The sequence below is a fragment of the Camelus dromedarius genome, chromosome 4, assembly GCF_036321535.1.
Source record: "Camelus dromedarius isolate mCamDro1 chromosome 4, mCamDro1.pat, whole genome shotgun sequence".
NCBI classification, from domain to species: domain Eukaryota; kingdom Metazoa; phylum Chordata; class Mammalia; order Artiodactyla; family Camelidae; genus Camelus; species Camelus dromedarius.
Genome location: NC_087439.1, coordinates 92,489,841 through 92,502,216, shown reverse-complemented (window position 1 = coordinate 92,502,216; position 12,376 = coordinate 92,489,841). Strand labels below are relative to the sequence as shown.

At 44.4% G+C, this 12,376-nt stretch overlaps 1 protein-coding gene across 4 annotated transcripts in view; it reads right to left on the bottom strand.

Moving 5' to 3' along the window:
* Window positions 1–12,376, bottom strand: part of DGKD (diacylglycerol kinase delta) — a 102,034-nt gene that overhangs the window by 75,247 nt on the left and 14,411 nt on the right. For all 4 annotated transcript variants that reach the window (XM_031452442.2, XM_064485273.1, XM_064485276.1 and 1 more), the window contains exon 2: window positions 653–763. In XM_031452442.2, the coding sequence (XP_031308302.2) occupies window positions 653–763 (111 nt within the window). The remainder of the gene's footprint in view (window positions 1–652; window positions 764–12,376) is intronic.

The window sequence follows — 12,376 nt, the reverse complement described above, 5'->3', positions numbered from 1 at the left end:
GCCACAAAGCCTAGAGATAAAAATGTCACATTTCTATTCACGCAGCAGGAAGCCCAATATACTTCAAAAATGCTTTTAATTAGTTTCACAGATACATAGTTATCTCCAAACTCATCAAGCTGTATACAGTAAATATCTGTATAGCTTTTTGTAAGCCAATCATACCTCAATAAAGTGGCTTTTTAAAAAGATATATGTGGGAGAGGGTATATAGCTCCAGTGGTAGAGGGCATGCTTCGCATGCACGAGGTCCTGAATTCAATCCCCAGTGCCTCCATAATAAATAAATAAATAATTTTTTAAAAAGATATTTAGTCTGTAATAAGAGATTTTTAAGCTCATAACCCCCAATCTTCTCAAAAAAAAAAAAAAAGATATCCAACTGTAATGTGGTTATTTCTGTGACCTTTTCTCCTTTCCCCACTGGTGACCTATGTCATTAAAGAAAAAGAAAATGAACAAAAAAGAATGCTTATAAGAAATAAAACACACTTAAGACAAATAAAACCCAGCACCCTAGAGTACTACAAAACTCACTTCGAAATAACAGGTCTAAGAATCGAAGATCTCCTCCAGTGAGACCCGGTACCCAGCCTCCCCCGCAGCTGCTCAGATGGTTTCCTCCCATCAAGCCTCCTCCACTGCATCTCACCTTGGCAGTTTTTGCGTAGTACAGTGTTCGCCCTCGAAGCTTAAAGTACCTCCTTTTTGATCGCTGGAATGAATTGTTCTGTTTGGTCAGCATCCCCTCTTTGATGACAGTCTGAAAGCAAAGAAATTGATTCATGAGCATGTGTTTTCCCAGTGCTGTGTGCTCATCTACTGCCGGTCCAGTGCACTCGAGTCTCGCACGGAAGAGCCTAACAGAACTATTTCTCACACTCTCCCCAGACCCTGACCTATGGACAGGCTGAGCACGCAGCTGGGGGAGGGTGACAATTCTCCAGGGGGTGATGGCATGCCTGAGCGGCAAGGGGCATCAGAGGCCCACAGTGTGCCTTGCACATGAGGGGCTGGGCGAGGCGGGGGGCGCGGGGCGTGGGGGGAGGTCTGCAGAAAGGGCACCATGGCTCGCAGGACCACCATAAGCAGCCCGGGGCCGGTGTGCTCTCTGGCTTCAATATTTGGTATTTCTCAGCTATTCTTGGCCTCGTCTCCGTGTTCCCTGGCCTTCTGCCATTTCTCAGGATCCTGTTGCCAAAACTGCCGATGTAGGTTGCTGTGGGGTTCAACGCAACTCGAGGCCTGCCCCCCTCAGCCCTCACCCGTTCACAGGCCGGGCACACACATCTACCCATACCGTGACACACAAAAGTGCCAATGCCAAAGTCAATAAAACCTCCACATCCCAAAATCTAATCAGCCCACCACCAAATGGGAACACAAAGTGAACAGCAGTACACTCCACTCAGCTCAGTCAAAGCCAAGAATGGGGCATGGCTTCTCCCGGAGCTGTTTCCTCTCACACTGTGTCGAATGGGACGAGGGAGCCCTACACACACGTACAAGTTACATACTCAAGGACCTTCCTGATCATTACACATGGTGAACCACTCAGAGCCACTAACAGTCAAAACTAATAAACAAGACGCAATGACACAAGAGCCAGGCTCTCAGCATCTGCATACACCTAACCAATGTCCATGCTACACGGAGTCTCACTGTGGAATGGAGGTAGAATGTACAAAAGTTCTGCTCAAAGACAAGAATAGCGGTTCAGAGAAGCTTTGGTTTAATTACTTAATCCCATATGGTTGTGCACTTTAGGTAACTTTTTAAGTAGCTGTGTGAAGCACTTGGGCATCTTTGACCACTTAACATGACATAAGATGAAACCAGACACAGAAACCCTATGTCACCCAAACATGTCAGAAGGCAAGGACAGATCACTGTACTGTGCGGTCGGTCCCTCCATCCGCCCACTCCTAATGGAGGAGGGAACGGAACTCAGGATGCAGTGTTACCCCTATTAGAGAACACTGAAGACACACCACCAGCTCCTGGCTGTGCACCAGGACCCCAGCCCTGCACTCCAGGGATCCTGGGTGTCCGGGGACACAGGCAGCGCTGCTCCTCCTCTCGTCCCCGCCATAAGATGTCCCCAGTAGTGTCCTGGACAGGGTGGGCTGCACCTGCCAGGCACCATGGGATCTGTGCTGTCAAGGCTGGCCTAGCAGTTCAAACAGCAACCCTCTCCAACTCCCTAGACAATCAACTCTGGGGAAAAATTACTGAGGAACTGCCCTACTCATTCTGCAGCGTATACCTTCATGTTTCTTTCTGAGGCGGTCACCTGCCATCCTCCCAGGTAATTAAGGAGGAGAAAGGAACACATCACCCAATGAGCAAGGGAAGAGACCCATGCCAAACCAGAGCAAGGCCAACCCAAGGCGGAGAGCAAGCTCCCAACCTCTGGTCCCAGGAGCTTCAGGTAGAAACCAGTCTGCAACACAGAAGAACTGCAAGGTTGTTTCCTAATGTTCCTTTCAGACCCAAGTACACATGGTGATGCCATTTCAATGTGCTCTTCAAAGGCTGCACAGCTACGTCTGTGCACAGCGGTGCAGATCTACGACACCTGTCCCACCCTCCAGGAGAGCCTTTCCTCTGGACCCCACAGGACCCGCCCACAAACCAAGGCACCTCTCCTCACCCTTAAACATCTTCCTTACCTCTGCCGGGGAAGTAATCGCTTCCATCTCTTTCCCAAATGCAAATTAATAAAGAAAGAAAAAAAAAAAAGACAACAAAACCAACAAGCTCAGATCCAGAAAAGTTATCAGAAGTTATCCTTAAAGAATAAATGCTAGAGTATTTTTCCTGTATCTCCCACTACACATCACACAAAAAAAGAAAAAACAAAATTAAAACAAAATCTACTCCAACACACACACACACACACACACAAATCTTTCAGAAAGCGGATGAGAGCTGTGATCTTGGGCTACCCAAGGAGAGCTGTGGTTCTATTTATAGAACAAGAGTGCTCAGAAAAAGACTCTGGTGGGTTTCAGCGGAAAAGGCTGGGGAAAAGATAAAGACCAGTATTTCTTTGAAGCTTTCTCAGAAACTACATTTCTTCTCCTATTCACTGCTCATGAAGACTAGATGTGCTGCAGAATATTTTTAACACTCAGTCAAAAGCAATGAACTACAAGTGGTCAAGAAAAGAACACCCCTGACTAATCTGCTGTGTTTTACATCTGGCAGCCTGTAAGCAGCACCCACAGGAAACACCGCGCAGCTGGCAGGGCTCCTCCTCACGCCCAACAGAGCAGAGAGCCAGAAGTCAAAACCCAGACCCAGTGAGGCTCGCTTATGCTGGTCAGCCAGGCTCTTAGAATCGTTTTGTCAAGTTCTTTGCACAAACAAAAGGGCCAACTCTGTCCTTCAAGCCATCCAGGGCACCTCCATTACCACTAGGGACAAGGAAGGACAGATTTGCAACACACACAGACACTGAGAATCAGAGCAGCAAGTGGGAAGGCGAGCTTTTTGTCCACCTCCAAACAGAGAGACGCAAATCCCAAACTGGGCTCCAGGGATGGAACCAGGCAGGGTATTCAGCCAGAGCTGAGTGTGGCCCTGGGTGCCACAGCCACCTGCGGACCGACAGACCACCCAACCCAGGCCAGACTGCCCGAGCACCTGCTGCAGGGAAAGTTCAAGTCTCTAGTCATCCTGCTTACAGATGAAGAACTTAGTAAGGCAGCTCTGGAAATGCCTTATAAAGGCCTCAAACCAGTGGGTAGAGAAGGCGAGGACAGGTCCGTGAGCCCTGGTCACCCCCACACACCATCCACCAAGAATCCTCTGTCCTTGTGAGTCATGTGCACCCAGTCGGGGGGAGGGTGACCCCTCTCTGCAAAGGCAGTGGGAAACCCCTCCCTCGCCCCCGCTTCACACCCTCTCAGACTCGTGGCAGCAGCAGCAGCGCTGGCTCCAAGGGCTCCAGGGACAGCTCAGGCCAGAGGGTGGAGGACACAGGGCGCAGGGAGGGAGCAACTCCCCCGCGAGGGAAGACTTCCCAGAGCAGGTCTCAGATGAGCTGGGGTCTGAGCAGCCAGGCAGAGAGGTCCACAGCCTCCTGCAGGCGGCAGACAGAGCCCAGGAGGGCTAGGAAGGTGACAAAGGGCCCAGGTCACTGACAGCTAGGCCTGTCAGTCACAGGGGCCCCAAATCAGGGGGTGGTGTCTCAGGATGCACATTTTAGAAAGATGATTTTGGCCACAATGTGGAAGAGAGGAGGAGGGGTGAAACCTGGAGGCAGGCAAACTCCAGAAACTCTTATACAAGGGAAGCCAGCAACAAGGAGCACCTGGGAGGAAGGAGACATGGTCACGGGCATGACAGTGTTTAGAAGAAGACCCACCATTGACAGAAGCCCTGGATCACTGGAGAGGTCTCCTCGGGGAGGATGTGGGCTTCATCTTGGACGTGCCGACTCTGAGGGCCCTGGGGATGCCAGGGCGAGCTAAGTGGAGAGTCTGCAGCAGATAATGTGGCTGAGGCGTAAGAGAAAGTCTAAGGGAGAGATGCCTCAATGACGTCCCTTATGGGAAAGGAATGGACCAAGAAGAGGCCCAAAGAACTGGGAACCCCAGGACACCAACATCGGGTGCAGAGAGAGTTGAGAGTCCAAAGAGGAAGATGAGAAGAAAGTGGCACAAAACCAGGAAAGTAGATGAGAAAGCACCAAGGAGACCTCGTGGGTGATGGCTGATGACGGTTGAGGTCAAGTGCAGGGGCGAGGTCACAGACAGAGGCCGCGAGGAGTCACCAAGGACCTGCCAGAGCAGACTCGTGACCTGACCTATGGCAAAGCCAGATCAAAGTGCCATGAATGTGACCCAGATGGGAGGAAGCAAAGATGGTAGGTTGTTTTTTTTAACTTGCATGTTTCTTTGTATAAACATGGACCAGTATTGCACATACCACACTTGAACTTCCCATTCCTTCTGTCGTGATGTGTTGTCAACAGCCTTCCATATTAGTGAATATACTTCTGTCCATTGCACAGCATTTCACTGCAGTGACGTGCATGTATCATTCAACACACTCCTACTGTGGGAACATTTAGACTGTTTCCTGCTCAGTACCATCAACAGTGCTTCAGAGATTATTCCCATAATGGACTACCTGCACATGTCCTGAGCTATTCCTTAGAGCAAAGTACCAGAAGAATGACTTGGGGTGTCACAGCCCAGAAACAAACACTTGCAGGCTTGAAAGCGGAATGGGTGACAGTGCAGCTTTGCAGGCTGGGGGACAGGGGGACCACTCACTGAACGGGGCTGAGACATCCAGGCACCTAAGGGGAAAGGCAATTGGTCCTGTTCCTCCCACACCACATAGAGGTGGGTTCCAGGTGGACTACAGATTCAGTGCAAAAGGTAAAACTTTAAAAGCAGAGGATAGTTTCCTTGTGACCTTAGAACTGGAAAAAAATTCTTAAATATGATTTCAGAAATACTAAACATAAACTATAAGATTGCTAAAGCCAACTTTATTCCAAGTAAGAACTTCTGTTTATCAGACACCTTACAAAGAAACAGAAACCACAGCCTGGGAGAAGATATGTGAAATAGTGCCCATAGCCAGAGAGAACGTCCAGAATATTCTAAGAGTCCCTGCAAAACTATAACAAAGAAAAAGAAACTACTGAATGGAAAAGTGGCAGAAGGCATGAAGCACAGTAAGTCGAACGGTGACGAAAACATGCTGAAGCACAGAAGGGGGCTAGGAGGGGCATCCCAGGGCTTTGCTGGCAGGACGGGTTCACACACACGGGCCTTGTCACACGCGTCACAACTTACATTTATGCTGTACGTGTTATGTAGTATGTAAAAAGAAAGGGAAAAACAAAGTTAATAGAAGGATGGAAGTAAAATCTCTGGCAAGCCTTGCTGAAGCTAACAGTGTCTGTGCAAGAATTTCCTCAGTTTCCTGACCACCAGCCTGCCTGAGGGGAAGGGGAGAGGGGCTGCAGGCAGGCCAGGAAATAAAGGGGGTGGGGGACAAAATAAAAGAAGAAAGGAATGAAAATTTAGCCAAATGTTCACTTCAGCCATCTACTTGTCCTAAAACCTTCTTAGTCCTTTGACAAAAAAAATTACATAAACCTATGTTAAGCAACACCACTCAAATTCAAAGCCAAAAAAAACTGGAGATAGTAGCATAAAAAGTTAATACACAAAAGAACTATTAAAATGTTTCCACAGAAAGAAGCTAGTAAAACGTGTTACTTTAAATCTGTACATCACTTGAAATTTTCATGAGCATTTTTATATCTATTTGCCTTCTTAATAGAGCAAACACTTACGGTCCATGAGACAGACTCTAATATTCTGACTGACAAATAAGAAAACTGGTCACTGAGGGACTGAGTAATCTGCCCAAGGTTAAACAGCTAACAACAGACCACAAAAGAAATGTCAGACCTCCCTGACTCTTATCTCAAAGCTTCTTCTGTGGTTTTTATGTATAAACAGGAGACAACCAGAAAACAATCTGTTCACAAAACAGAGGCATGTACAACATATCCAAAGGCTGACAGGTTACTCTAAACACTTACTGAGTGAGTGCCCACCATAGCTACTAAGTACACACAGGCCGTTTTCACCTTTTAATCCTCACACCAACTTTGGAGGCATGTGGTAATACTCCTATTTTACAGAGTAGGAAACTGAGGGTCAAAAGACTTAAGTAACTCACTCAAGGCCACATGGCTAGCAAATGGAAGATGTGAAATTCAAACCTAGAACCTAGGTAGCCAGGCCAAAAATATTTGTTGGCAAGTCTGTGACCCTCCATCCTGAAGCTGTCTCCCTCACCAGATCAAGGGAGTCCCGAGGGCTAAGGCTGTCTTACTGATCTTACTGACCTTAATCACCTGGTGACCAGCACTGTGAATTCTGGGGAAACTTTTTGCAAAAATATCATAAAGGGCTAATATCCCTCATCTATAAAAAGGTTCTAAAAATTGAGATGAAACTAACAATCCTGACAGAAAAATGGGCGAAAAATATGACATAGCCATTGCACAAAAAAAAATTAAAATGGTACATTTCTCAAAAAATTGAAATGGCCCTTAAACACATGAAAAGATGCTCAACCCAGCCCATTATAAGAGAAAAACAAATTAAAACTAAACTATTATTCTCACCATCAGATTGACCAAAAAAAAGGCAACACACACTGTGGGCACGGCCATGGGGAAACAGGCTGATCCAAATGCAGGATGAGGCGAGCCCTGAGGACAGGAATCTGGCAAAACCAGCAAATTATACGTGATCTACCCTCTGGTCCAGCAAGCCCACGCCAAAGAACCTATTCCACAGATACTCTGACAAAAATATAACGTGAGGTTTGTACAAGGATACTTGCTGCAAAATATTATAGCAAAAGACTGAAAAAATCCAAGTGGTTGAGTAAACTATGGTACATACAGAAAACAAAAAGAGTCCACTATTGTAAAAGAAATGAGGAAGATCTTTATACAACTATGGAATGATCTCCAGATTATATTAAGTGAAAAAAGAAAGGTGGGGAACATGTGTGCAGTATGCTAACCTTTTTTATAAAAAGGCTATTTGTGTGGGTCCCTGGGCGTAGACAGAGATAAAAGCAAACAGGTACATATTATGCATGTATTATTTTTAAATTTTCAAAAAGAAACAATGGAAGAACACACCAATATAATAAAATAATAAAAAATGGCTACCTATGAGGGAAGGGAAGGACGGAGCAGACCAGACAGGGAAGGAGGTAGGTCATTTTAAAAAGGACTCGTACAGAAGGGCAGCCTCTGCAGGGCGGCAGCACCCCGAGGAACTAACACTGGCCCAAGTCCAAGGGCTTTTCACAGGCAACCCCACTTCATCGGCACAACTTCCTAAGGGAGGCCCCACAAACTCTCCCATTTCACAGAAACGGGCAAGAAGAGAAGGAGTCAGGAGTCAGTGTCGGTGCAGTGCCTTCTCCGCACCAGGAACTTAGTTCTCGCCAGTACTTCACTCAGTCTTCACCACCCCATGAACAGGTACCACCCCATTTCACTTAGGAAGAAACTGAGGTCCAGAGAGGACCTGTGACTACAGAGAAGGCACTGAAGTAAGATTCAAACCCAGGTCTATCTGACTGCAACTCTCTCCACGCTTCAGTTACCAAGTGGGAAAAAAAGTACACTTAAGGAAAAGTTTTCTTTCTTTTTTTTTTCCCTTTGGTTGTTACAAGTTAAATAAGACTAAACTATAGTCATAACTAATCCTCCCACTCTTCCACGGTGAACACATGGACAGACGTGCATGAGCTAAGCTGACCATCTTTTCATGTGTTTAAGGGCCACGTATCACGGCACAACCATCTCCACTGCACACAACATGGCCTCCAAACACACACGCTGAGGCTCCATAAAGGTACCAAAAGCTCACCGGGCCTCTGTAAGCCTAGAGTAAAATCCATCTCCCCACAGACCTGCAGAATGAAATGCACTGTTTATTTCAACAAATGTTTATTGAACACTTAGTGCAAGCACTGCTAAGAATATGATGATGAAAGAGGCAGGACCCTTGACCTTTAGGGAAACTGCATGCTGGTAGGGGGATACTTGCACAAAGAAAAAGGTTCCCTAAGAATTTGCTTTAAATACTCAGAAAAAAGCAGAGCTCAAGGGTGGGGACAGACGACACAAGAAAGACACAACACTGACAACTGTTCAGACAGGTGATTAATTAAACTCCTCTCCCTACTTTTGTGTACATCTGGAAATTTCCATTACAGGGGCACAGACAGGGTGCTCTGAAGCAGAGGCTTGAACGAAAGGCCTGAAGCTGCTACTACTTGCGCTAAAGGCAGCCACTGCCCTCACCCCATTTTCCTGATCAGTCGATCCCCCTTAGAAGGTGCTATACAGAGCGGAAAATGCCTGAGAAAACAGCTCAGACACTGCAAAGTGCTACACGAAAGTAAAGCAGGGCCCCAACCATCATCACTCAAATTCCTCTTCCCAGGTAGGTGCTCAGCCCACTGTCCCCTTGCCCATTTTCAGATACTAGGTGGAAATAAAGTCCAATGTTAAACAACCCAACTCCAGGGCTTACTGGAGGTAACTTTTCCTTTATTTGAATACTCAGAATCCAGCCACTGCTAACACCTGCAACTAACATTCTGTGATATCCTTCCAGCGTGTTTTCAGTGTGTAAATAAAACAGAAAAGTGAGGTTATAGAATACACAAATTATTGAATAACCTACTTTTCCAAACAATACACTGTGACCAGATCTGCTTTTGTATTTTCTCTATAGCTTACTTCTACTTTATTTATTCAGATGCTTAAGGACACTGACATAATTATGAACATACCTAAGAAACTGACAGTGTTTTGTACATTAGTCTCAATGTCAAGCTAAATTATATCTTATTTATACCAAGACCTTGAACTCTCTGCTTACATAAGTTTAGATTTATTTTCAGCAGAGGATTTAAAAGTTTAAATGAAAGGGAACATAACTGAAATGTTCCATATAATATATACATTTATTAGGAGACTATGAAATTTAAATCCTATGTTTTCACAAGTCATGCCTCTTTGTATAGGTGGCTCCTTAAATTTAAATTGTTTTGATCAACGTTTCAAACTGTTCAGCTGTGTCTTAGGACATTCCAAAGACGAGACTGAGGGCAGACTCTATCTTCTGTTACCAGCACACAGCATCTGTGTCAAGACAGCCAGTCTTACTGTAAGGAATCTTCACTTGAAGGGTAGGTAACATGTTATGCTTTTGTTTTTGTTTTATTTACTGTGAAATAATAATGCTCATTTTAGAAAATGCAGAAAAGAATAAAAATAATCCAAACCACACCACCTAGCAGAAACCCTGACATCAGTTTAGAAACTTTGCCCTACTTCCTATGCATGGCGTTTTGCACAGGGTTGAAAGTCCTCCTATACACACTGCCTCTCCATTTCCCCAGCACCACAGAGCACTGCCCGAAGGACTGCTTTCCTCAATCACCTGAAAGGCTGATTAGGCCAGGAGCAGCGCCTGGCTCTGCCGCTTTGCAGCTGTGTGGCCTCCTGCTGCTGGGCACTTGGCCCCCTCAGGGCAACCTGCACACGGTTGTGAAGGTGAAGAAAGACCACCCACACACAGTGCATGTGCACAGAGCAGAACAAGCACCAAACAGGCATCAGCGATCGTCATTAACTCTGAGGTGTCAAACTGGAGCGTTTCAGAGTTTGCAATTTCTTACATTTAACGATGCAATAAACATGTTGCACATGATGGTTTCCAAACTTTCCTACCCTGAGGGTAGGGTCCGCTGGTGGAATCACTGGGTCAAGAGTATACAATTTCTTGGAGTTTTTCGCACACATCACCAAATTGCTTCCCCAATTGTGCCGCCAAAGGGTGAAGCAGCTACGTGTTTCCACAACAGCAAAATTCCAACTCATACACAATATTGGTTAAATACAGAGACACTCAGACACGTATGGCTAGTAGACAGTACAACCACACTTAGACAATTAGACTCACACCTCAGTCTTGACAAACCCAGGTTTTACTCGCCCTCTTAAAGTACATGAAAACTCTGAGCCACCACAGCGAGAACAGAGATGAAGAATAATTTCCCAGAATTGAATTTAATGACAGGAGTATTTATTTCAGATTTTCCCAAATCGTAAAACGTATTTATTTCAAATTGACTCCACATCTCGAACATGAAATGTAGAAGAGTTCTACAGCAGTAAAAATTCTGAAATGCAGGTATTTCTTTTTAACCCCCTTAAATGTGTAAATGTATCATAACCATCCATAGGAATGATTATATTAAGAATCACTTTATGAACTCTACTGAGACCGATCCAAAATGGTCAAGAATACAAACCAATCCTGAAAAGCTCTTCAGCTGCTTTAAAATATTACAGGGTATATAGTTTGAGAGGCAGAATCCAGCTGAAAAAAAGAGGCCCTCTTGCAGCTTCCTCCCTCCCTGTCTGTTGAAAGTCAACCACTGACACAAGGGTTTGGAGAAAAATAAGGAAAACTTTTAAAAAGTACAAAAACAAAGAAGAAATCAAAAAATAAAAAATAAAGAAAAAACAAAATAAATAAAAATAAAATAAAATAGAAAAAAGAGGCCCTCTCAACCAGTGGTACTGGGACAACTGGATACTCACATGCAAAAGAATGAAGGGGAACCCCTACTTCACTCCATATGCAAAAATTAACTCAAAATGGATCAAAGAGTAAACCTAAGAGCTAAAATTATGAAACTCCTAGAAGAAAACTTAGGCATAAATCTTCTTGACCTTGGATTTGGCAACGGTTTCTTAAATATGATACCAAAAGCACAAAAAAAGAAACAGATAAACTGGACTTCATCAAAATCAAAAACTTTTGTGCATAAAAGGACACCATCAAGAGTGAAAAGACAACCCACAGATCAGGAGAAATTATTTACAAATCAAATATCTGATAAGTGTCTAGTATTTAGAATATATAAAGAACTCTTACAACTCAACAACTCAATTTTAAAATGGGCAAAAGACTGGAAAGACCCTTCTCCAAAGAAGATATACAAATGGCCAACAAGCACATGAAAAGATGTTCAACATCACTAGTCATTAAGGAAATGCAAATCAATACCATGAGACACCATTTCACACCCTCCAGGATGGCTATAATCAAAAAACAAAAACAAACAAACAGAAAACGACAGAAAATAACAAGTGTTGACAAGAGTGGAGAAATTGAAACCCTTAAACACTGCTGTTAGAAATGTAAAATGATGCAGCCATTGTGAAAAAGTCTGCAAGTTCCTAAATAAGGTAAACACAGAATTAACCAGCAATTCCATTTCCTAGGTATACACCCAAAAGGACTGAAAACAGACATTCAAACAGTAATATTCATAGCAGTTTTATCCACAATAGCTAAAGAGTAGAAGCAATTTAGATATACATCAACAGATGAACAGGTGAAACAAAATGTGGCACAACTATACAACAGAACACTATCCAGCCATAAAAAGGAATGAAGTACTGGCACATGCTACTACAGGGGTGAACCCTGAGACACTGTGGTGAGGGAAAGATGCCAGACACAAAAGGCCACACGCGTATTTTGTGATTCCACTTATATGAAATATCCAGAATAAGCAATCACACAGAGATGGAAAGCAAATTAGTGGTTGCCAGGGGCTGGGAAGGAGGGGGGATCAGTGAATGACTACTTAGTGGGGAAGGGGTTTTAACATGAAGTTCTGAAACTAAAAGCAGTGACGGTTACACAATATTGTTAATGTACTTAATCTACTGAAGTATACATTTTAAATGGTAAATTAAAAAAAAGAAAAAGAAAAAGAAAGTGAC